This window comes from Arvicanthis niloticus, chromosome 1 (genome assembly GCF_011762505.2).
Source record: "Arvicanthis niloticus isolate mArvNil1 chromosome 1, mArvNil1.pat.X, whole genome shotgun sequence".
Taxonomy (NCBI): Eukaryota; Metazoa; Chordata; class Mammalia; order Rodentia; family Muridae; genus Arvicanthis; species Arvicanthis niloticus.
In genome coordinates, this window is record NC_047658.1 from 38530461 (window position 1) to 38556193 (window position 25733).

Consider the following 25733-nt stretch of genomic DNA (forward strand, 5'->3'; position numbering starts at 1 on the left):
GGAGAGTCTCACATTTGAAGGCAGCCTGGACAATATAACAAAACCTCGCATCAAAGAGAAAGGAAGGAAAGAAAGAAAGGAAGGGAAAAAAGAAAGCCAGCCTGGGATATATCTTTAATGGAAGAGTGCTGACCTTGCTTGCAATGCATGAGGCCCTGGGTTTAATCCCCAGGATGGATGGACAGACAGACAGACGAGAGACAGAGAGAGAGACAGAGAGAGAGACAGAGAGAGAGACCACTTGTATAGCTTATATGTCCCAAAGAAAACCAAGTAGCCAACCAGCAGCCTTACAAGCGCTTGCTCACATGGCGGTGTCTGGGCTCATCCAGGGGCTAGCCAGTGGGGTAGGAAGTTGAGAAGTTATTGACAAAGTTCTAATGGCACCTAAAAAAAATAAAATAAAATAAAAGGCCAGACTAGGTCTCACTCCTGGTTAGCATTATGAAGCCCTGGTTCCTTTCATCACGGGCACTACTATCACTATACATAGGAAAGGGCTGACCGCATCCAGTACCTGTTCACAGATGCTCACACTCAAGGTAAAGATTAGCAAACACTATTAGGCAGGGTATGTTTATGGATTTTATCTTGAATAACAGGATCACAGTTGTCTCAGTTATGATTCTATTGCTGTGGTGGCACGTTAACAAAGAAGCAGCTTTCCCTACTCAAAGAAGATTCCATCCCCCTCTACTCCTGTATCCTTCTAGACTGTAAACCCAGAACCAAGTGGCTGATGCTACCAATTCCTGCTTGCTGCCTGGGCTGAAACCTGGCCACCTCCACGCCTTATATTTGCATTAGCTTTGACTTGTTGAAGCCTCTGTTGAATAAGCTTTGCTTTCTGTGAGTTGGATGCCTCCTAAGTGAGGTCACTACTCCCTTTACTTCATTTCTCCTTAAGCCTTTCTTAAACTTCTCATCTCCTTGAGCAAATGACTTGGCTCCAACATTACACGTCCTTGGCACTATTTTTTTTCTTCCTCAAACTGTACATTTTGCATTTCTTGATCCCCTACTTGCTCTTTTTTGTTATAGAGCTACATCAGAGTAATCACTGGTAACCGTGTGACAAAGCCAGAGTTACATTGTCTTGAAGTCTCCTTTTCTAACATTATTCCAAAACACTTCAATGTATCTGGTAGACTTTTTTTTCCAATAAGGGCAGAAGGCAGTCACATTTGATGCCAAAATACCACCACCAGAAGAGTCTCTAATGTTATTTCCTTCTGAAACCTCTTGAGCTAAAGCCTCCATAGTCTACATTGCTCTCAACATGACTTTCTTCTATGCTCCTACTGCCACAGCCTATTAAGTCCCATTTAGTGTTCAATAATTTTTCTAGTCCAAAGTCCAAAGCCTTCCACATTCCTCTAAATAAAAGCATAGTTAAGCCTGTCATAGCAATACCCCACTCCTGGTACCAACTTCTGCCTTAGTCACTGTTCTATTGCTTTGAAGAGACACTGCAACAAAAGCAACTTATAGTATAAAGCGTTTAACTGGGATCTTGCTTACAGTTTTAGAGGGTTAATCTATTATTATCATGGTGGGAAGCATGCAGTCATGGTGTTGGAGCAGCAGTTAAGAGCTTATGTCTTGATCTATATAGACAGAGAAAGAGAAAGAGAGAGTCAGAGAGATAAAGAGAGACAGAGAGCATGCCCCAAAGCTCACACCTGTGACATACCTCTTCCAACAAAGCCATGCCTCCTAATCCTTCCCAAAAAGTTCTATTAACTGGGGACCAAGCAAACATCTGAGCCTACAGAGGCCATTCTCATTTAAACCACCACATAGACTATCTACACTAAGTGTAACTAGACATCTCTTGGCATTCTTCTGGAGCCTTTTATTATAAGAACCAAAGTGACAAGAGCCAAGAATGTCTTATTACCTAAAAGAGAAGTTCTCAACCAGGTCTGTTTGCTTTTCCAGAGGATCTTCAGCAACGTCTACAAATGTTTCTGGAAAGTGCCATTCCCATCTATCAGGTAGAAGACAGGGATGCTAGCTACTAAGCTCCCTATAGTGTGCACAAAGGCTTGGCAACTAAGAAGTCTGCAGCCTAAAATTCCAGTGTGCTCAGACTGAGAAGGCTTAGCTACAGTAAATGTAATTTAAAAAGAAAAATGTTTGAAAAGTCGTAAGGATATCATAACCCACTTATGGTTTGATGTCACCCATTTGTTTGCTAGAGTGAGACACCCTACTCCTGGTAACAATTTCTGTTTTAGTCAGAATGACTGATGCTGTGATAAAACACCATGACCAAACAACTTGGGGGAGGAACAGGCTTATTTTGCCTACACTTTCACATCACTATTTATCATCGGAGGAAGTCAGGACAAGAACTCAATCAGGGTACGAATCTGCAGCAAAATCTGATTCAGAGACCCTGGAAAATTGCTATTTACTGGCTTGCTCTTTGCTTTTTCAACTGAAATTTTATAGAATACAGGGCCATCAGCCCAGAGATGCCCCTACCCACAATGAACTGGACCCTCCTACATCAGTCATTAATTAAGAAAATGCCAGATCTTATGGAAGAATTTCCTCAATTGAAGTTCTCTCCTCTCAGATGACTCTAGCTTGTGTCAAAACTAGGCTAGCCAGCACAACTGATTCCTTATCAACTTGACACACAAACATATCAATAGCTTAGTAAACATAACACTTCCTCTCTTGTTATCTCTAAGATCTCATATTAATATTATAGTATAAAACATATCGCAGACTTTAAAAGTCCCACAGTCTTTATAAATTCGAACACTTTCAAAGTTCAGCCTCGGGGCTGGAGAGATAACTCAGAGGTTAAGAGCACTGACTGCTCTTCCACAGGTCCTGAGTTTAATTCCCAGCAACCATATAGTGGCTCACAACCATCTATAATGGGATCTGATGCCCTCTTTTGCTATGTCCAAAGACAGGTACAGTGTACTCATATACATTAAATAAATAAATAATTCTTTTTTTTTTAAGGTTCAGTCTCTTTTAAAATCCAAAGTTTCTATAAAGCTCCCAAATTTCTTGTAAAAAGCTCGATACTCTCAACTGTGGGCTTCTATAAAATCAAAAATAAATTAAATACTTTCTTATTCAAAAAGAAAGAACCAGTGCACAATCAGAAGCAAAGCCAAGTTCTAACAGTGTAAATAACTGTGTCCAGTGTTCTGTTCTTCTGGGACCCCCCAAAGGGCTTGTCCCAGTTTCCCTTTTTAAAGTAGAGAAATAATCCTACATCTTTTTTTAAACTTACTTTTTGAGAATTTCAAATGGTGTATTTTCATGTTCTCTTGTGTCCCTCACCTCCTCTCAGAACCCTCTGCCCTTCACCCTCCCACCTCCCTACACCCCCCTCCAACCTCCCTACACCCCCCTCCCACCTCCCATATCTATCTACCCAACTTCTGGGTCTTTCTAACTCTTAAAAAACAGCTCTCTAGTCCAAGGGCTCCACCTAGTGGTTTATTCTGGAAGTAAGAAAACTTGGAATGTTGATAGTTGTTTGGGATATTTGTGTGTTGGGGGGGGGGGTCGTTATTTGTTTTGTGTAATTTTTGAATGAAGAAAAATTATAAAAAGTTATATAACACAAAAATATTTTCCTGACCAACGCGAGGGTAATTTTCTGAAATAATGTCCATGATTCCCTCAAACACTTTAGAAGGCACTTTTTATTTATTAATTTATTTATTTATTCACTTTATATCCTGATCACAGAGCCCTCCTCCCAGCCCCCCTTTCACATAGCTCCTCCTCCCAGTCCCCCTTCCCCTTCTTCTCTGATAAGGGAAGCCCCCAACCCCCCAGGTACCAACAATCCCACCTGGTACATCAAGTCACTGCAGGACTAGGCACTTCCTCTCCCACTAAGGCCAGACAAGACAGCCCAGTTAGGGGAACAGGATCCACCAGCAGCTAGAGAGTCAAGGACAATCCCTGCTCCAGTTGTTGGAAGACCAGGCTGCACACCTGCTACATAATGTGGCAGGGGGGGGGGTGGCTAGGTCCAGCCCATGTATGTTCTTTGGTTCAGTCTCTGGGAGACCCCCAAGGGTCCAAGTTAGTTGACTCTATTGGTCTTCTTTGGAGTCTCTATCCACTCTGAATCCCTCAATCCTTCTTCCCAATTCTTCCAGAAGATTCCTTGAGCTCTGTCTAATGTTTGGTCATCTGCTGAGTGGGAGCCTCTCGGGGGACAGTTATGCTAGGCTCCTGTCTGCAAGCCTAACAGTATTATTGATAGTGTCAGGGATTAGGTCTTGCCCATGGGATGGGTCTCAAGTTGAATTAGTTATTGGTTGGCCATTCCCTCAGTCTCTACTCCATCTTGGTCCCTGGATTTCTTGCAGTCAGGACAAATTTTGGGTAGGAGATTTTGTGGGTGGCTTGGTGTTCTTATCCCTCCACTAGACATCCTGCCTGTCTACAGGAGGTGGCCACTTCAGGTTCCATATCCCTCACCACTAAGAGTCTCAACTAGGGTCACTTTCATAGACTCCCCAGACTCCCATCCTACATCTCTGGCTCATCCTAGAAATGCCCCCACCCCACCCCACTCACTCCTGATTGTCCTTCACTCTCCCAGCCCTCTCTCCTTGGCTTTCCCTCCACCTGATTCCCGTCCCAACCCATCCTCATTCTCCTCCCTATCTCATCTCCAAAGACTCTTTTTAGATATAAGATGTAGCTAAGATTTAAATTTTAAAGCTATAAAGAACAAGAATAACCAAGGTGGTGAGAAAAAGTGAAGTTCAAAGGTTTTTTTTTTTTTTAGAAAGTATGTATTATTAAAGCAGTATGATAGTATGCACGTAATCCCATAGAACAGAATGGCTAGTCCAAACGCAGACCATCATGAGTTTGGACACTTGGTTTTGACAAGAGTGGCTTCGGAGAGCTAGAAGAAAAGAATGGCCTTCAACTATGGTATTAACTTGATTTTCAGATGGTGTCTTAGTTAGGGTTTTATTGCTGTGACCCCAGCAACTATTATAAAGGAAAATATTTCACTGGGGCTGGCTTACAGTTCCACAGCTTTAGTTCCTTATTGTCATGGCAGGAAACGTGGCCGCAGGCAGGCAGTCATGGTGCTGGAGAAGGAGCTGAGAATTCTCCATCTTAATTCACAGGCAATAGGGGGGAGACTGTGTACCATAGTGGGCATAGCTTGATCATAGATCTTAAAGCCTGGCCCTACAGTGACACACCTCCTCCAACAAGGCCACACCTCCGGATAGTGCCACTAGTTGTTCTGCTGGGGCTAGAGCATTTCCCCTCATTCAATTACATCTTCACCAGGTTTCTAATTTTGATGGGTTCATTCACTGCTTAAGTTTGGCTGTCCACAAACTCACTCTGTAGACCAGGCTGGCCTCAAACTCAGGGATCCACCAGAGTCTGCCTTCTGAGGGCTGAGATCAAAGCTACGAACCTCCACAGTTGGCCCTGGGCTTTCTGTTATTTCCCTTTCCCTTTTCTTTAATTCCTTTTCACAAGCTGGAAGCTTAGCTGGGTGGGGTCTTGCCCTGCCACTTCCTTTATTCCATTTGACACCAGGCTTTTCTTCCATCTTTTTGTCTCCTTGACTGCAGGACTTAGCCTCATTCCATTTCTAGGTGTTTCTTTTCTCCTCACACCGAACATACTGTATTTTTTTCTTGCTCAGCTTGCTCCTTTTTCATTATAGATTTGCATAAAAGTGCACATTAATAACCACACAAGACAGCCTAAACTAGGCTGTTGTCAGATTTCTTTTGCCAACAGAATTAATCCAAAACTCTTCACTCTAGCCTCAGGCAGACTTTTCAGATAAGGGCAAATAGCAGCCACATTCTTCACCAAAATATCACAAGAACAGTCTCTCTGGCACATACTAAATTTCTTCTGAAGCCCCTTGAGCCAGCCCCCCCCCCCCATGACACACTTCCTCCAACAAGGCCACACTTCCTATTTGTGCCTCTCCATATGGACCAAGCATTCAAACACTTGAGTCTATGGGGGGCATATCTATTCAAACCACCACAATTAGGGGAAACGTATATTTTAGTCACTTCCTTCCTATATTGATTCCAGAAACACTGCATTAGTGAAGCTTCCTTTAGTTGTATCTTGGGGAACATTTCCAGATAAGTTTAACTGAAAAAAAAATCCACCCTGGATAAAGGTAATACCCTCCCAAGAGCTAATATCCAGGTCAAATGAAAAGAGAGAGAGAGAGAGAGAGAGAGAGAGAGAGAGAGAGAGAGAGAGAGAATTATCTGTATACAGAATTCATTTCTCTCTGCTTCCCAACTGTAGAAACAATGTGACAGCTGTCTCAGATGCCTACAGCCATGACTTCCTACATGCTAACCAACATGATGGTGTATATCCTAACCAAAAAACAAAGCAAAGCATTCCATCATTTTATCAGGCAAAAAGCATACTACATGATATATCAAAACCAAAAACCAAGGGCTAGGAAATGGGTCAGCAATTAAGAATTAAGAGTGCTTGGTGCACAGGCTTGAGAACCTGAGTTCAAGTCCCCAAGACCCACATAAAAATCAGGTGTGGTAGTGTGGACCTACAGCCCCAGTGCTAAATAAAATAGACACTGGCACAGGAGAATCACTGGGACTTTACTTGCTGCCAGCCTACCTCTAGGTTCAATGAGAGACAGCTCCTTCCTTCTCTATCCTTCAGATGCCCACAGGTAGGTGCACCCACAAATACATGTGTATTTAACACACACACACGTACACGCACACACACAAATAAATCAATGATTAACTGGGTATGGTGGTGAAATGGTTCACATAAGATAGTTATTGACAACCACACTAACTGAGCCAATTAGGAGTATCTAAGTCCTTTTATTAGCTGGCAACCAAGAGTGAGCTCATGCTTCTTAAACCAAACTAAAGCACAGGCGTACAGCATTTTTTTTTTTTTAAAAAGACAAAACCCACATATTGTTGTGCCCATTTCATGAACCCCAAAAGACCACCAAAGAGCTGATTCTCATGTAATCACTCTAGGGTCTTTATTACAAGCTCGAGCTTGGGCCACTCCACTGTCTCTGATGCAGCAGAACGGGAGGGTGAAGCCCAAGCTCTCAGCAGGGCAAGGTTTCATAGAAAATGTTGAGCAAGTGAGGGGGTTTCTGCTCCAGCACACATCTGATTAGGGAGCTGTTAGGGAATTTTGTTGTCTTTTAACACAATTGGCTGGTGCCAAACCATAAACTTAACTTCTGCTTTCCTCCTGATTGGTGGTTTTTAGGGAGTGAAGTGCCAGGGACAGGCTTTTTTAGGGAGGGTATCCTGGGAACTGGTCTTGTTTGGGAGTAACCTGGGAACTGATGCTAGATGCTGGCTTGTTAGTTAACTGGAGTTCAACTTTAGGTCTTAGGTCGGGTTCTCTAAGATAAAGTCTAAATCCAAGATCTTGAATCTCAAAATGTGGTGATTTGAAAATGCTTGGCCCAGTGAATGGCACTATTAGGAGGTGCAGCCTTGTTAGAGAAAGTGTGTCACTGTGGGAGTGGGCTTGAGACTCTCTTTCTAACTGCCTGAAGACAGTCTTCTCCTTTTTGCCTTTGAAATAAGATACAAACCTCTCAGTTCCTCCAGCCCCATGTCTGCCTGGACGGTGCCATATGTTTCTTGCCATGATGATAATGGACTGAACCACTGAACCTGTAATCCAGCCCCAATTAAAGGTTGTCCTTTGTAAGAGTAACCATGCTCATGCTGTCTCTTCATAACAATGGAAACCATAACTAAGTCAGAAGTTGGTACCAGGGACTTCATTGCTGTGATAGGCCTGACCATGTTTTTGTTTGGAGGAATGTGGATTTGGAGACTTTGGAAACAGTGAAATGCTTTAAGTGGGGCTTAATGGGCCATTCTAATAGGAATGTTGATACTGAGGGTGATTTGAACTCTGGAGATTGTTCTTATGATGTTTTGGTGAAGAATGTTGCTGCTTTTTGCCCTTGTCTGAAGAGTCTACTTGAGGCCAAGGTAAAGAGTAAAAAGGATAAGAAAAAAGAAGTCTCAGAAAAGTCCAACATAGACTTTGTCCTCTGGTTTACTCTCATAAAGAGAGTTTTGGTCACGTGTGGCAAGCTTAGAAAGGAAAAATACAAAATATATGGTTCAAGTATTAAAATGGCACCAGAAGCACAATGAAGCTAGATCTTGTGGTGAAGGAGATCAATAGGTCCAGAGAGTGGTAATTTCAGGGCCAGGTCCCACCCAGCTAAATTTATTGTTTGTGTGTTTGCAGTTGAACAACAGATAGTTATATTATTATGACCTGGTTATTTTCACTGGGATATAAGGAGATATGATTATGTGTCAAATTGACATGGGATGACACAAGCCTTTGATCTGGATCTTGCAGTATAGTCCCCATGAAGAGCTTAGGTCCAGTCACAGTGCGACACACTTTTAATCCCAGCATTCAGAAGGCAGAGTCATGTATATCTCTTTGAGTTCAAGGCCAATCTACAGAGCAAGATCCAGGACAGCCAAGCTTAGGCAGCGAAGGAGTTGGAAAACAGAAAGTTGGTAATAATGTAATAGAAGGGGGCCATGTTTCCAGCCCCAACAAGCAGCAGAACTTGGCAGCTTTTGCCATGTGGCTCTGGCTTTAGAGTCAAGAATAGAAGGGACTACTGAGACAATTGATGCTAGTTAGCTGGAGCTAAGTAATTAGCAGTGATTAAGAAGAGACCAGTATCACTGAGGTGAAATCTTCAGGGAAATGTGTTCTGAGAGCACAAAGAAGGTGTATTCCAGAGAGCCAAAGTTACACCTTATGCTGCAGCTGGACTTGGTAACTTGTAAGAATCACCCAGGTGGTACTAGTTTTGAAGGCATGAAGGGGTCATGAAGAGCAGCTGAGGCTTGGCACTGTGAGAAGCCAGGGATAGTCATTGGTGAAGGTGCAGCCTCAGTTGGAGTTAATGGCTCAGGGCTGAAGGGATCACCACTGCATAAACTCACTCCAATAATCCTAGCACATGGAGGTGGAGGCAGGAGAGTGAGCTGTTCAAGTTCACCCTCAGGTCAGTCATCCTGTGACTCAGCAGGCAAGAGATCACATACAGCTCTTTCAGAGGACCAGAGTTCAGATCCCAGCAACCACTTGTAACTCCAGTTTCAGAGTATCTGGCACCTCTGGCCTTTCGTGGGTATCTGTACTCCTGCGCACAAAACCACAGAGTTGTACAAATCATTTTAAAAAGTGGTTTTAAGAGTGTTTTCTGCTCTTGAAGAGGACCAGGGTTTAACTTCTAACACACATGTCCACAGGATCACGATGGCCAGCTCCAGGGAATTTTAGGCTGAAGCCTCCCCTGCACCCATACACAGGTGGGCATGTACATTAATTAATAAGCTATAATAAAAAATAATCACACAAATTTGTGAGATTAAGCCTTGGGGGGAGAAAGGCCAAAGCTCTCCAGGTATATTGTGTTCACTGTGGGGCACTCATCAAATGTCAATTACTGATGTGTGTATTCTCCTGCACTTTATATGAATTTTTTTTTTTTTTTTTTTTTGGTTGGTTGGTTGCTTGAGACAGGGTTTCTCTGTGTATTCCTGGTTGTTCTGGAACTGGCTCTGTAGACCAAGATGGCCTCAATCTCCGAGATCCACCTCCATCTGTCTCCAAACTGCTGGGATTAAAGGCATTCTCCACCATGCCTAGCCTTCAATGTGAATATCACTTATGGTTTATTTTATTTGTTTGTATGTATGGTTTATTGTATGTATGTATGCATGCATGCATGCATGTGTGTGTGTTTGCAATTGTGGCTGTCCGAGGAGGCTGGAAATGGATGGTGAATCGCCTGAAGCTAGAGTTACAAGCAGTTGTCAGGTGTCCAGATGGGTACTGGAATGCCAGCCAACTCAAGTCCGTTGCAAAAGTAGCAAGTGCTCTTAACCTTTAAGTCATCTGACCAGCCCTTAGGTATGAATACCTAAATGACTATAGGCCACAAGTCCACCCTCAAGCTTTACTGGTCCTGACCCTTATCTGCGGAAGCCCAAGCCAAGACTTGCAGGACTTCATAGTCTCCGCCCCTTCTTGGGTGGAGAAGAGAGGGTAGTCTCAACTAATCCTCCCTTGAGGTTCACTGACGTATCTCCCGCGTGTTCTTATCTTTTGGATACAAAAACCTGGAACTGGGCTCCCCATACTCTCAGGCACGCTCAAGCCCAGAACCCAGGAGCAAAGACACGGGGCTACATCTTCGATTGCTCTAGCCTGGCGGTCGAGCTGCGCGGGGCTCTGATTGGTGCTGTCTGGGGGTGAGGCGCGGTGCACTCTGGGATACGACACTGGCGGGAGGCACAGGCCGGTTTCCGAGGTGAGGATACACGGGCTGCGACAGGATGGTGAAGCTGACGGCGGAGCTGATCGAGCAGGCGGCGCAGTACACCAATGCTGTGCGGGACCGTGAGCTGGACCTCCGCGGTGAGTTAGACGGAGCGCAGGCTGTGTCCCGGCCCCGGCGCGCGGCCGCGAGAAGCCGGCCCCGCCGCGTGCGCGGAGGCTGGAGCCTGGCCCGCGGGCCTCCATCTGGGCCTGGGGTGCCTCCGATGGATGGTCCCGCAGGGCCCTTTGGGGCTGTTAGCCGCGCTCCTGCTAGCGAACACGGCGCCTCTGTTCCTTCCCCGGTCCGTAGTCATTAGGCTTTGCTCCGAGTTTGAGTAGCCTTAACTATTTGAGGACTAAAGAAATAGAGAATGCTACGTACCGGACGGCGCTCGGCTGGTTTTTAGCAAATGCGTTGATATGGCAAGTGAGGTTGGATATGTACCAAAATGTCCTTAATTGTCCCAGTAATTCCCGTTTGGTTTTGTTCATTTGGTTTTGAGACAACGTCTCGTGTATTCCGAGCTGACTTCAAACCGTTATATAGTTAAGGATTATATCGAACTTCGGACCCTCTTGCCTCCACTTCCTGGGTGCCGGGTTTAAATTCGTGCACCACGTTTATATGGTGCTTCGGATGAACCCAGGGTTTTATGCCTGTTAGGCAAGCACTCGCGCTACTGAGTCAGATCCGATTTTTATAAAGGTGTTTTCAAGATTGAGCTGTTTGACCAATGCTTAATGGTCACTTAATGTGTGGAGTGGTGGAGCTCACCTGCTCAGTTCTGACAACAGTAGCACTTGATTTTTAAAACATAGAATTGAGAGTGTAATCCTTAACTATTCAGGAGATGGCCTTGAAAGGGGTTAAGATTATAGTCTGTGACCTGAGGCAACCACAGTCTCAGGACACTATATAATGCCATTTTCGACAGTTTCTTAGTGCCTATGGGAAATACTAGTGCTTTTGTTTGTTGAAATTAACTTTCTCAGAGAAAGTCCAGTTCAGGAGCTTCTGTATCCTTTCACTTTCTTGGCACAGTTTTGGTCTCTGCTGTATCTCTGAAAACCATGCAATCTTGAGAATGCTTATTCTGGTACCACATTTTTTTATTGCACTCCCCTTCACGACTTCCAACACAACAGTTGTGTACTTCATTCCTTTTCTTCCTACAGTGCCTAGCTCAATGATGATGCCCATTAGACAATCAAGGGGGTGCTCACTGTGATTTGTGGTTAATTTATAAGCCATTTTCAGCTCTGAATTGGAGATGGTAGGGGAGGAGGGTGAGTCAGGATACCATGAGGCTACACTGATAAGTTATATGAAAGATTGAGAATACCTGTCACCAGTGTCTGAACAAGACATAGGCATCAACAGTAAGCAGTTTCAAGTGTTACTTTCTGTCACGGAGCCTAATAAAGCTAAGGCCTTAGAACAGTGTGAGTACCTCATAGACATTCTTAATAAACTATGGGCACCAATGCTAGTAAATAATGCCCATCTCTTCTTCTTGCCTTCAGACTCTTCAAGACTACAAGCTTCGTAGCACTAGGGACTCCCGTAACTCGTTTGTCATTTGTTTTTGTTCAGTGCTTGGCATGGCACTAGTGGCAGGCTAATACTTCCTGAATGAAAGCTTTGAGCCAAATTCCACCCAATATTCCTATGATTTTCAGGACTTTTCATTTATATTAATATTTGTTGTATTTCCCCCTCTCTACAGGATATAAAATTCCTGTTATTGAAAATCTAGGTGCCACCTTAGACCAGTTTGATGCTATTGATTTTTCTGACAATGAGATCAGGAAACTGGACGGTTTCCCTTTATTGAGAAGACTGAAAACATTATTAGTGAACAACAACAGAATTTGGTGAGTGTCTGCCAGTAAGAATACTTTCTTCCTTTAAATAAGTGTTCTAATGTGCCCCCAAGATGACTTTTTAAAAAATGTGTATTAGTGTTTTGCCTGCAGGTACCACACACAATCCTAGTGGCTTTGGAGGCCAGAGGAGGGCATTGACTTCTCTGGAGCTGGTTTACAGATAGTCCTGAGCTGCTCCAAGCATAGGAATAGAATCTGGGTTCTCTGGAACATCAGCCAGAGCTCTATGTTGCCGAGCCACCTCTCCAGCCTTTCCATGTCTCTTAAGGGGAGAAATGAAGAGAGCACTTTTCCTAAGAGATTGGACATTAACTTGGGCATTGGTCTGACCTTACTTGCTACTCTTCAGAAAGCTGTGATATTTGTAACTGATACTAAACTTTGAATTTGCAACGCTGTGCTTTGTCAACATTTCAGATCCTAGAGCAGTCATCAACAGCACCATCACCATAATAAAAAGATTTATAAAGGCTGTGTGGAACGGTGCCTGCCTTTAATCCTAATACTCTGGAGTCTGAGGAGGCTGATCTCTCTGAGTTCAAGATATCCTTGTCAACAGCAAATTCCAGCCAGGGCTACATAGTGAGACCCTGTCACAATAAAAATCTTTTTATGAAATAAAATTATTTTTCCCTGAGTACCTATACTTCATCCATTCTACTGGCTTTTGATTTTGTAGTTGGTTTCTACAATAATTCTGTGAAATTAAGATCATATTTGTTTGAGCCAGGGTTTCTCTGTGAGCCTTGGCTGTCCTGGAGTTCACTCTGTAGACCAGCCTGGCCTCAAACTTGGATTTCTGCTTCCCTTTGCCTCCTGAGTGCTAGGATCAAAGGCGTGTGCTACCATCGCTCTGCTGGCAAAGCTTTCATTCAGAAAAGGACCCAGGGGCTGGAGATAGGACTAATAACAGGACTGGCTGCTACTTTTTTCAGACCAGCAGGGCAGCTTGAAACTCTAGTTCCAGGGAATTCAAGGCCCTTTTCTGGATTCCACAGGAGCTAAGCACACAGTTGGTGTGCAGCATAAAACCACTGAGTAGTGTTTTTAGGGAGAAGCCATTTTCATGATTAAACATTTTCTTCTGATGAATGTCTTACACCAGCTTTCTAAATGCAAAATTATTGGGTTTTTAAGTTTTCTGAACGAGAAATTGTAAATTGATTAAGTAGTTTTTTTCCTGCCCCAGAATCTCACCTTTCCTTAGGTTGCACTAGCCCACTTGGCAGTGGAAAGCATGGCAGTGGAAAGCAGCTCAGGAGACATGGGTTTGTTATCCCATCCTTGTCGCTGACCCTGTGCCTCAGACAAGGCTCCTTCTTTAATACTTTCCCTGAGATGGCATGTGGGAGAAGAGGATTCTATCATTGAAGCGTTAATACTTGAATGGACAGAGAAGTGTTAGCTTATTTATTTTTCGTTTTCACTGAGAGCCTCTCTATTTTTATTTAGCCGTATAGGTGAGGGACTTGATCAGGCTCTTCCCTGTCTGACAGAACTCATTCTCACCAACAACAGTCTAGTGGAACTGGTAAGTTGAATGGAGAAAACTATTTAAGGGGCAAGATTAAGGATTCTTCCTGCTTCCTCTTTGAGTTTTTTCCTAATTTTACTATTTAAGTGTGTGTTTGTTTGTTTGGTGGTGGTTTGGTTAGTTTTTGTGCTGGGGATTGGCAAGAAATCTGGATTATATGCCCCAGACCTTTTGGCCCACTCAGGTCTGCCTTTTGATTTTTGATTCTGCTGGGTGTCTTGGTAGGATTTCCCATTAGGTGCAATCTAGTTTGCCAGTCACTATCATTAGTGCTTCTGATGTTCTGTTGAAACTCTCTTCCCCTTCCATGGATAAACTCCCATGTTTGCAGAGTTGCAGTATTCAGTGTGGTACTCTAATCTCAGTTCTTAAGTGAATTGGGCAAAACTGTAAAATACATGCCAGACAGTATTAAAAATGAGTGTAGCAGTGAGTTTGCTAGTCCACTTTGTGCTCCTGGCGGTGGAGCTTCCAGCCACCCACCCAGGAACTCTTTGGATTTGAAAATGAAAGACACTCACATTAGCTTATTTTTGAAATGCCTTGGCTAGCTCAAAGACTGGGCTATTGTAAGCATTTGCCTGGTATCATAGATTTCCCTCGGGTAATCCTGATTCAACACCCTCTAAATCTATGATCTGTCTTTGTTGTCCTGATCCTTCTGGGCAGCCGTCTTGTTATCTTTGCTATCCAAGACACGAAGGGCAGCCTTTCCAGGGGCAGAACTCCTCACCTACATTTTGGATGATTTTCCTTCTGCAGCTCTAAATCTGATCCGTCTCCCTCCAAAACCTGGTGATTCTCCTCTCTTCTCCTTTCTCCCGTGTCCTAGCCTGCACAAACCTAAGGGTCCTACCCCATCTCTCTTTGCCCAGCCATTGGCTGCTGGCATCTTTATTGATCAGTCAAAACCAATTGGGGATGACAAGAACCTTCAGCGTTTAGACAGGCAGATTCTCCATTAAATCAAAGCATTAGAACCAATCCCCAACAAATGAAGTTATTAACTTTCTCAGTGGCTTTTTATATTATAGTGCATTGGTATTTTAGATAAGGTGTTGGATTTCATTTTACCTGTTTCTCTTTATTAATGTAGTTACTAGCAAGTTGTAAAATTGCCTGAATCCCATGACGTAGTTTAAAGTGCTTACCCCCTTATCATGAGGACCTGGGTTCTAACCCTAGGATCCGTACAAACAAGCAAGCAAGCTGGGCATAGTGGCTCTAGTTGCAGTTCAAGCAGCCAGCCTAACACACACACACACACACACACACACACGCACTGAAAATGATATATTAAGATTTTATGTCATGATAGTAGATTCAATTGCCCATCTGGAGTTTTGTCAGTTTTAGATCTCTTAATACATACAAGTTTTAAATTTGTTAGTATTTCTGGGAACTGAACCTTTTGATTAACTTTTTTTGTGACCTGTCTGTTAACACTGTTTGACCTTGAGGTTTATGTCATATAATATAATAAAACCCCAAATAAGGTCTTTTTGATTAACTGTTTCCATGACAAATCATTTTTTTATCCAGAACTAACTTTCATCTTTGTTGTCTCTTAAAAACTGCAAATAAGATTCTTTTTAAAGTTTTAGATTTTTTTAATAACTTGCTTAATTTCATTGAATGTGCATTGATGTTTTGTCTGCATTCATGTCTGTGTGAGGGTGTCAGAGCCCAGACAATTGTAAGCTGTCATGTGAGTGCTGGGAATTGAACCCCAGTCCTCTGGAAGAGCAGCCCTTAACCGCTGATCCATCTCTCTAGCCCCAGTTGTTAGATTTATGTGTGTGAGTGTATGGCCTGCATATATGTATGTGTACCACGTGTATGCCTGGCACCCATGCAGCTCAAAAGAGCATCAGGCCCCCTAAAACTGGAGCTATGGATGCCTGTAAGCCACCATATGGGTGCTAAGAGTCAAACCTCAGCTCTTTACAAGAACAAGAAGTGCTCTTACCCACTAAGCCATCTCTCTAGCACCAGTGATAAGATTTTTAAATCCACTGTTAAGTTTGTCTTTTAACTGCATTGCTGTTTTTATTCTTTGAAATTTTAATACCTGTATACAGTGAGTTTCGGTCATATTTACCTTCAGTTTCTCCCATCTGCCCACACTTTCTCACAACTTCATTTCCTCCCTCTTTTGGTGAGATGGGATCTTTTCTGTAGTTCTAGAACTCATAGAGTTTCTCCTGCCTCTGCCTCCTGAGCCACCATGCCCAACCCCCTCTCCCCAATTTTTTAAAACCCACTAAGTCCTATTTGTGCTGATCTTATACATACTCAGGGGTATGGAGCCGATTACAGGAGAATGGCTGACCTACCAAGAGCCACACCCTTAAAGAATACTGACTCTCCCTTCCCCAATTGCTTGAACTGTGAAAAGTTTCCCAGCTAGAGGTTTGTGAGCTCCCTACCATCTTCTGTGCTGGCATGTTGGCTGGCTTGGTCTTGTATAGATGACCACAGCCACTGTAAGTTCATGAGTGCAGTGGTCTTGTCATGTCCAGAAGATACTGGAAGGCCTGGCTTTTCCCACTTCTAGCTCTTACTGTCTGTTTGTTCATTTGCCCTTCCTCCTCAATAGACTGTGAGCCTGTGGAAGAAAGGCATGCTATAGATGTGCTATCGTGGCTCAGCCCCCCAGTGTATTCTCTATGCTCTGGCCAGTCTTGAGTTTCTTAATAACTACCATCCACTCCGCAAAGAAACTTCTCTGATGAGGTCCAAGAGCTGTACTACTAATCTCTGGGATAGATACATATTTAGAGAATAGTGAGATGCTAGTATGAACACTTACCAAAATAGTGATGGTAATTCACCCCTAGGGCCTATGAGCTCCCCAACCATGGGTTCTTAGCCAGCTTTATTGTACGGGGCATGCCTTTCTTCCCGTGGAACTGGGTGAGACTGCTGATGACTTCCCCCAGCAGCCTGCATAGCACCCTCTGATACTATGAAAGCGAGCCTGCTGCGAGGAAGCCTCCTGCTCAGTACCCGCTTGATTTCTCATATCCAGTGACAAAAGTGTGTGCTTCACGAGTAGGGTCTTACCATCAAATTTCTGGTAGGCAGTCTACGATCAACCATTAGCCTGTATTGTGTTTTAAGGTAGTCCCTTAACTGTGTCACCCAGGCTGACTTTGAACTCCGTATGTAACCTATGCTGGTTTTAACTCACTATGTCTTCCTGATTTAATCTTTCAAATGCTGGGATTGCAGGTGTGAGCCAGGGCACCTCTACCATCACAGCTGGGGTGTAGGGAGTCCTAGCAGGTGGTCTTTCTAGAATCAGTGTCTCTGGTGATACATTGTAGAATCAAAAATTATCTAGGACCTTTCAGATACTGGGAAAGCTTGCCTCCCCTACTACTGAGCAACAGTATTCTTTTTCTTAACCAGGTTGTCATGCTGTCATTGTGTTCTGTAGTGTGTGTGTGTGTGTATAAGTAAAACAGACACTTAGTTTTTTTATTCCTTTTGGATTCCTTTTGCTCAGTAGGCCAGTTTTCAAGCTCTAGTACTCCCTTTGAACATGTAAAGATGACTGCTTGCTTTCTGAGAACTCTGTTCTCTGTTATTGCTTTTTTACAATCCTTCCAGTTTTGGTGTGTATGCTGTAGAAGTGAGTTCTCCTGCTTTCATCTGTGCTATTTCCCTCTTGAATTACTTAATTTAGGTCTCTTCCAAGATTTTAGTGTAGGAATTTGTCCTGGAAGGGACACAGTTTGACCACCCAGGATTATTTATTTTTATTTATTTGTGTGTGTGTGTGTGTGTGTGTGTGTGTGTGTGTGTATCTTAGTTAGGGTTTTACTGCTGTGAACAGACAACATGACCAGTCAACTCTTATGAATATAACATTTAATTGGGGCTAGCTTACAGGTTCAGAGGTTCAGTCCAGTATCATTAAGGTGGGAGCATGGTAGCATCCAGCCAGGCATGGTACAGGAGGAACTGAGAGTTCTACATCTTCATCTGAAAGCTGCTAGTGGAAGACTGACTTCCAGGCAGCTAGGGTGAGGGTCTTAAGGACCATACCCACAGTGACACACCTACTCCAACAGGGCCACATCTTCTAATAGCACCACCCCCTAGACCAAGCATATACAAACCATTGCGATATATATAGTAAGACTTTGCCTCAAATGGGAGAAGAGACGACAAGCCTGAGGACCCACATTTGCTATAGCCCCATCACACACCCTATCTGGATCTCCCTGTACTTATTATTGGAACATGCAGATCCTTGGGTAACTTCTCAAACTGAGCATCTATTGGTTATTACGGAGTTCTCTGGTTATTCATGGCCTTCCTGCCTTCACAAACACTGCCAGTCCTGTAGCTGGTATCCCTAACTATTCCTACTCTGAGATGTCTAGTAAAGAACTTGTCTAGTTATTGTCTAGTTATTGTCTATTGTCTAGAACTTGTCTAGTTTGATTCTAACTTTTGATGATGGGTTTTTAGTATTGCTATTTTTGTTTCATCATGGTTTCCAGGACAATTCTGGAAAAGCTGAGAATATCACTGGCTGGCCTGAACTCACTACATAGAATAAATAGGCTGGCCTCAAACTCACTTGAGATTTGTCTATCTCTGCCTCCTGAGTGCTGGGATAAAGACATGTGCCACCATGATAGGCATCCATAATTTTTTGAACTATACTATTCACCTTGTCTTTGAAGATGTTTGAAGAGATGGGGCAGAGGTGGGCTAGGATAACTACCTTTTCAAAGATACTAAATATACTCTCTGAAGCCACTAACAAGAAAAGACATTCTGCACCAGGTGTGGCAGCATATACCCATAATTCCAGCATTTGGGAGGATCAGGATTGAAGACCATCCTAGGCTGCACAAGTACCAGGCCAGCCCAGGCTATAGGAGATTCTGTTTCACACAACAAAAACCCCACAATAGACCAAGATCTTGGCTTGAGGTTGCTGTGTAAATAGCTTGTTCCAAGTAAGTTGTTGATGTTGGCATTGGTTTCATTTTTGAATCGCTGCTTAGTAGCCATGTTGAGATTGCTGTAGAAAATCTGTTGAAGCAGGTGTTACTACCAAACCGTATCAGTTTATTAGGTAGAAGATATTTAAGCAGTTGTTGTATTAATAATGGAGTAGATGCCAGAGCAATGAAAACTAAATAAAAGCTAGTGTAGATACTTGCTTCAAAGATACTTGCCATTTCAAACTATCTGAGTAGTAGTATGTCTATCAGCCCCATTCTTACTGTGACTATTTTATAGGGTGACCTGGACCCGTTGGCATCTCTCAAATCACTGACATATCTAAGGTATGGAGATTACTTGTGATGATGTGACTGTAGTCCTGAAATAGCACCTTCAGGCTGCAGATGAGCAGCTCTTCCCTGGGTGGTGTGTGACTCCTGACAATAAAGTGGGAAGAGCAAGCGCCTGCTGGCTCTTGATTTGTAATACAGTCACTGTACCTTCCGGTGACCCCTGCCTCACATTTGCTTCGGCGAGTCCGACTGGAACTGTCCCTTTTCTTACAGCATCCTCAGAAACCCTGTAACCAATAAGAAGCATTATCGACTTTATGTGATTTATAAAGTTCCACAAGTCAGAGTACTGGACTTTCAGAAAGTGAAACTAAAAGTGAGTATTGCCCACTGCTGTGAGGCGGTACAGAGTTGTCCTCTACTTTTATTGCCAGGTTCTTTTAAACTTGCTTAATAAGTAGATTTTGTTATTACTTTGAAACTTAATCTGTGGGAAAGAAAGCATTTAGTTAGGATTGTTTGTTACAGTTTTTGTGGGGTGTTTTTTTTTTTTTTTTCCATTTGTTTTGTTCTCTCAGTAGTTTATGGTAGGGCTTTGTTGGCCATTCCAAAGTTGGCCAAACTTTGTAGTTGGAACTACACAGTGAGTTGTCTGCTTAGATGCATTTCCAACAGGGAGCCCACTATAATCCATCTGTGAGCAGCTCTGCCTGTTAGAATGGTATTTCCATGTTGAAAGTGCTAATTCTTCTCTAGTCTCTTGGAAGTCCCTCTTTAAAACTAGGAGGGGGATCTTTTTGAGAACTTTGCCCAAGAATGTTGGACCACTGTGTCTCCTGATTTAGAGTTGGCTTTTGGTGTTCTTACCAACCCAGAGTACTTCTGGAGAATTCCCTTCCATGTTTCCTGGGGAATGCATCTAAGTGCATGTGGTGTTCCTATTTCCATTAACTCTGTGTGTGGTGTTGCTGTAGGAGCGTCAGGAAGCAGAGAAAATGTTCAAGGGCAAACGGGGTGCACAGCTTGCAAAGGATATTGCCAGGAGGAGCAAAACGTAAGAGACGGATATCCAACTTAACTCTACTTCACCTTCAGAAACACTGGCTGTCTGACAGCTTGCCTCCTACAAAATTAAACCCAAAACTGTGCTTAGTGTGGTATTACATTTCAATGGTGGTGTCTGACCATTCATGATCTGCACATCACGGGAAATTTCTTCCCGGTTAGCAGAGCATATATTTCGGTTTACAATCTTAATTGTGATGTTAAACACCCTGCTTTCTCTGTAGGAAGATGGATTGGGTGGTGTTTCTGAAGGAGAGAGTTCTTGTATCAGTTTGTTAACAAAGATAAGATACTACACTGGTTGAATTACTTTCAAAAGCTTTTGAGAGTAAGAGAAGCAGCTGGCACCAATCAGAATGTAACGATTGTGTTCTCCCTCACCAGTTTTAATCCAGGTGCTGGTTTGCCAACTGACAAAAAGAAAGGTGGGCCGTCTGCAGGGGATGTGGAAGCAATCAAGGTGAGGGTGTGTTCAGGTTGTGGGACTGGAGAGAGCCAGGCTGGGGCTGACAGTGGTGTGTCCTAGTACTGAGCCTTGTAGAGCCCATCTTCCCATAGTCCTTAGGATGCTGCTATTTCTAGTTCAGGAAAAAACTTCCTTAAAACTTTCTTTGCCCAGACTTCGATTTGAAATGATTAGATAAAGTAGTTGAAGGCATGTGTATACTTCTCCATTCCCCAGGATCCACTTACTTCTTTGAGCAGTTAAATACCTTCGTGTGCAGTCTTGGGGTTTTCTTTAGTTTCTTTGCTTTCCAAGATTTGCTGGCTGACAATTCTGGTTGGAATATAGGTAGAAATCCTAAAGTCTCCAGTAACAGGATTCCAGACAGATACTTAGCTTTTTAAAGGGCATGTGAAATGATTGCTTCTCCTTTACATGAACCTTAATCTCCTCCTAAATATGAAAATTGACAGCCTGTTTTCTAGGTTGATTTGTAATGTGCCAGTGAAATCCTTCCCTGACACAGAACTGTGTGGTTGACATTCTATGGGAAAGTTGCTTGGGATTTCTGTAATGCTTGTCATTATCATCCATCCTTGGTTTCCTGTGTTTTCTAGAATGCCATAGCAAACGCATCGACACTGGCGGAAGTTGAGAGGCTGAAGGGCTTGCTGCAGTCTGGCCAGATACCTGGCAGAGAGCGCAGATCAGGTAGGAAAACTGTTTTGTCTGAACTTGTAAAATATCACACTCAAAGTGATTACACAGTACTATCTGACTGGAATGATGATAGAGGCCCATAACCCCCGTATTTGGGAGGTTAAGCCGAGAGGGTCAGAAGGTGAAGGTCATTCTTGGCTACAAAACAAGTTTGAGACCAGCTTGGGCTACATAAGACCCTTTAAAAAAAAAAAAGAAAGAAAGAAAGAAAGAAAAAAGAAAAGAAAAGGAAACAAAGGAAGGAGGCGGGGAGGGTCAGTAAAGAAAGTTGAGCCACTAGGATGTTTATGCTTCTCTACACGTTGTTGAGCCACTAGGATGTTACGCAGTCTCTACACGTTGTAGCAAGATATTTCATAAGGACAGAATGAAGCTCTAGAGGTGACTGTGAGCTTCTGAGTCACATGCTATATAATGGACATTTTGGTGGACTGATACACTGCATATACAATAGTGATCCCACGGGGTAAGTTTAGATATGTGTAGATGCATGGGTACTTACCTTTTTTTCAGCTCTTTGCATTATTGAGAACAGTGACATGTTGTCTAGGTTCATAGATTAGGAAAATAATTGCCTTCCCCAGGTAGGTTAATAGCCTCAACCATTTAGGTTTGTGTAAGTGTGCTCCCTGTCATGTTCATCGTCACAATACAACAAAATCTCCAGTGATGAAAATTTTAGAACAGAATCCCTGCAAAGCAAGGTGTTGCTGTATATGATAATTCAGTGGTTCAGCACGGGCTGTATAAAGAGCCTTGGTACTGTCCTTGGGCAGGTTTCATCATTTAAGGTAAATATCTGCATCTTTAAGTTTCAGATAAGTGCTGTCATTAAAGGTTTGTAGGGGTTGTGGGGGGGGGGGGGAAGGACTGCTGTGTTTGCTGGGTGTTAACTAGTCTATTGTTTGAATACCAAATTTGTGTCGGCATGTTAAGCACCAGAGATACACTATTCAAATAAAGTAAACACATAGCACAGAGTTGGGTATAAATATTCCTGGGATGCCTATCTTGACAGCTTTCCAAGGATCATTATCTTTGAGCTGTTTTGGTTTTTTTAGTTTTTGTGACCCACTGAATTTAGTCAGTTGCTTGCATGAATATGGGGTAGGGGTGTTTGCTGGAGCAAGGGTAACTTTCCAGTGAGTATCCTGCTGAAGAAAATGGCTCTTCCTTCTTCAGCAGCTATCACTTGTCAGTTGCTCCTCAGGGAGTGTTAGTATTCTGTCTAAACTCCACCCACATAGTTACCTGGCAATAGCCAGGTAGGCCTGACCCACTATAAAAGGGGCTGCTTGCCCCCCTCGTCTCTCTCTTGTTCCTCTCTTGCCTTCTTGCTTCCACTCTGTCCCCTCTCCCCTCTCTCCCCATTCCCTTCTCCCCTCTTTCTCTCCATGTGCTTATGGCAGGTCTCTACGTCTCTATTCTCTCTCTGTCTGCCTTTCTTTGCCTCTACTACCCTCTTAACTCCCCTGCCCATGCCCTGAATAAACTCTGTTCTATATTCGACCTCTTGTTATGGGCCTGCTGAGCTATCCCCTTCCCCCATACCTCACCCCCCCAGATCGTATTCCCCTTTCTCTTTATCTTTTTATAAACATATCAGGGAGAGTGTATGAGATATTTTTAAGAACTGTGGTACTGTGTGGCCTCTGGGCCCCTGGGGACATGCAAGGTAAAATTATCTATGTAGTAACTCCCAGATGTTTGCTCTTCCATTTCGATGCGTCTGCAGTGGTGGTAAAACCTGCTGGTGCTCAGCAAGGCCAAGGGAGGGCACTTGCTCTGTTCTTCCCTGTTCCACTCCCATTAAGTATATATATACCATTTCATCATTGAAATAAAAAGTGATTTTTTTGTGGTCCTGAAGATGGAGCCCAGTAATAAATACCATATTTAAGTCCTTGAGTTCAGTCCTTAGCACCTGACAATGTTTATTACCAATGATAAAACTGAAGATTTTAAGCAAAAATTGAAATTGGGGAAACTTGGGCTGGGGATGTAAATCTGGTAGAGCAATACCTAACACACGTGAGACCTTGGGTTCAGGCTTTGCTGTTCCTGGAAAGACAGTTAAAGAAAATGTAGGTCTGCGGGTAAAATGTTACAAACATTTCTGGGGAAGTCAGTGGAAATGCTAATGAATCATGAAACAACTCAGCATTAGAAAGGCGTACAAAACACAGTAAAGGAGCTTTTCTAAGTATTCAAGTGCCTGTTATGGGTGCAAGATACATTCAGAGTACACGGTAGAGTAGTGGGCTGCAGGTGACAACAGGAAGGGTTCCTAGAAACATTTTCTTCTCTCTCTCTCTCTCTCTCTCTCTCTCTCTCTCTCTCTCTCTCTCTCTCTCTCTCTCTTTTAACATGAATCTGTTTAATTAGGTTGTAAGCAATTTAGAACACCAGTTTGTGAGGATACATCCCGTTTGTCAGGGAGAACTGAGATCGCAGGTAGCCCTGGAGCTGAGGAACAGCTTTAATCTTTGGCAAAATCTGCGAGTCCACAGCTTTCTGATCAGCCTTTCGCTGCTCTGTGATCTCGTATTTCTCCTTCTCTGTGTCGAAGATCTCGCCCTCCTGATGCCTGGGCTTGCGCAGCTGCTTCTTCTTGAAGTAAGCGTCAGTCAGGTGTTTGGGGATTTTAACCTCGCCGATAATCAACTTTTGTAGAGGTGGCGATGACAAACTTCTGGTGCGTTCTGCGCAGAGGAACTCTGTTGATAGCCACAGGTCCAGACACAAGTAGCAAGCCACTGCCCAGCTGCTTTAGGAAAACCACTCTCCTGCCCCTGTGGTGCCCGGTGAGGATGATCAGGACAGTCCCGGAGTGACGCCGGAGTGCAGCCTCCCCAGGCTGGCTGAAGGGCTCTCCACCATGGCTCAGCAGCTTCCAAGGCACCTCTTCCATAGGATAATACCTAGGCATTTCCTGAAGCTTCACCACCCGGATGCCACCGTTCTTGTCCCTACCAAGTGTTTTTTGTAACAGTAGCAAGGACCTTCTCCTTTTTCTTCTTCTTTTCAACCTTGGCCTTGGCAGCTGAATATTTCCTTTTGTACAAGGCCTTTCTGGAATACATAGCTGATCGGGAACACCTGCCAATTCCTCTAACCAGGACAGGGTTCCTGCTGCAATGGGGCTTCGCCTTCTTGACTTTTTTACCCTTAGGCTTACCCTTTTTAGCTGCACCGGCGGCGCGGGGACCAGAGGCAGCAGCCTTCTTGGCCACAGGTTTCTTCTCCTTTTTATCCAGCTTCTCCGCCTTTTCACCCGCCATCTTGCAAGACGGGAAAGACCCTAGAAACTTTTTTTTTTTTTTTTTTTTTTTTTTGGTTTTTCAAGACAGGGTTTCTCTGTGTAGCCCTGGCTGTCCTGGAACTCACTCTGTAGACCAGGCTGGCCTCGAACTCAGAAATCCGCCTGCCTCTGCCTCCCAAGTGCTGGGATTACAGGCGGGCGCCACCACCGCCCGGCTTAGAAACATTTTCAACTTCACTTTGTGAGCTGTCTCTAAGAAGCTGTCAGTATAGCCAACTGAGCCTGGCTAACTTGTATCTGGAATAATACTGTTTGTTTCCAAATAATAGACAGACTTGTCAGTAGTTTCCCTAAACATTTGAAAAAGGCAAAACTTTTTGGTGTGTGTCTGTGTCTGTGTGTGTTTGTGGTTTGAGACAGGATTTCTGTACATAGCCCTGGCTGTTCTGGAACTCACTATCACCAGGCTAGATTCAAATGAAGAAATCTGCCACAAATTGTGGAACAGAATTAACAGCCGTGTGTGCATGTTCAATCAGTGTGTATGTCTGGAGAGTAAACAGATAATACAAAACTGACATGACTTGTTCTGTGTTTTTTTTTCAGGGCCGAGTGATGAGGGTGAAGAAGAGATAGAAGATGACACAGTCACAAATGGGTCCTGAGCTCTGTCAGATGCTCTGATAAGCTCTCTTGGGACAAGTCTTGTATCTTGAGCATGGAGTAACAGCCTTGCTTGTATCAGCAACGTGGAATCTGCAGCTCTGCTGAATATTCAGAACTACTGCTGATAATTTTTTAATATGAACCTTGACATAGCAATGTCAGTTTTCTACAAATGGTAAAATAAAGGCAACTTACTGCACTGCCAGATTGTGTGCTGTGTGTTTGCAGGGAGGTATAAGGTGATGTTTACGTTAGAAGTTGGAGAGAATGGGGTTCCTGAGTAGACATTATTCCCACTCATGAAATTTACAGATTCTTCATAAAGGTAGAGGCAGGAAGGCTTTAAGACTAGACAAATAGCCGTTCTTTGACCTCTTTAATCGACATACATGAGCATCTCACAGATCAACTTATAATGATTCGAAAATTTTTAAATAGGAAATGAGACTTTTGTTTGTTGGTGCTATAGCATGAGCAAAAACAAACCTCCAGCCTGTGGGACAGAGACAC

General features: G+C 43.4%; 1 protein-coding gene, 1 long non-coding RNA gene and 1 pseudogene across 2 annotated transcripts in view; 1 reads left to right on the plus strand and 2 right to left on the minus strand.

Annotated features, from left to right (window-relative positions):
- Positions 1–10898, minus strand: part of LOC143442608 (uncharacterized) — a 24866-nt gene extending 13968 nt beyond the window's left edge. The window contains exon 1 of the long non-coding RNA XR_013110908.1: positions 10766–10898. This is a non-coding gene — a long non-coding RNA (uncharacterized LOC143442608). The remainder of the gene's footprint in view (positions 1–10765) is intronic.
- Snrpa1 (small nuclear ribonucleoprotein polypeptide A') lies at positions 10313–25428 on the plus strand. The gene is made up of 9 exons (XM_034485332.2): positions 10313–10482; positions 12111–12258; positions 13723–13801; positions 19070–19116; positions 19339–19441; positions 20040–20119; positions 20515–20590; positions 21193–21286; positions 25164–25428. The coding sequence occupies exons 1-9, from the start codon at positions 10401–10403 to the stop codon at positions 25220–25222; spliced, it is 768 nt and encodes a 255-aa protein (XP_034341223.1). The 5' UTR covers positions 10313–10400; the 3' UTR covers positions 25223–25428.
- LOC117694423 (large ribosomal subunit protein eL6 pseudogene) lies at positions 23656–24609 on the minus strand (annotated as a pseudogene).
- Positions 25429–25733: the final 305 nt, after the last annotated feature.

Bases quoted from the DNA above. Each gene is read 5' to 3' on its own strand.
- Snrpa1 (XM_034485332.2), top strand. From the start codon at position 10,401: ATGGTGAAGCTGACGGCGGAGCTGATCGAGCAGGCGGCGCAGTACACC. The intron at 12,259-13,722 runs GTGAGTGTCTGC...ATTTTTATTTAG, and splicing joins GTGAACAACAACAGAATTTG to CCGTATAGGTGAGGGACTTG. The intron at 19,117-19,338 runs GTATGGAGATTA...CTTTTCTTACAG, and splicing joins AAATCACTGACATATCTAAG to CATCCTCAGAAACCCTGTAA.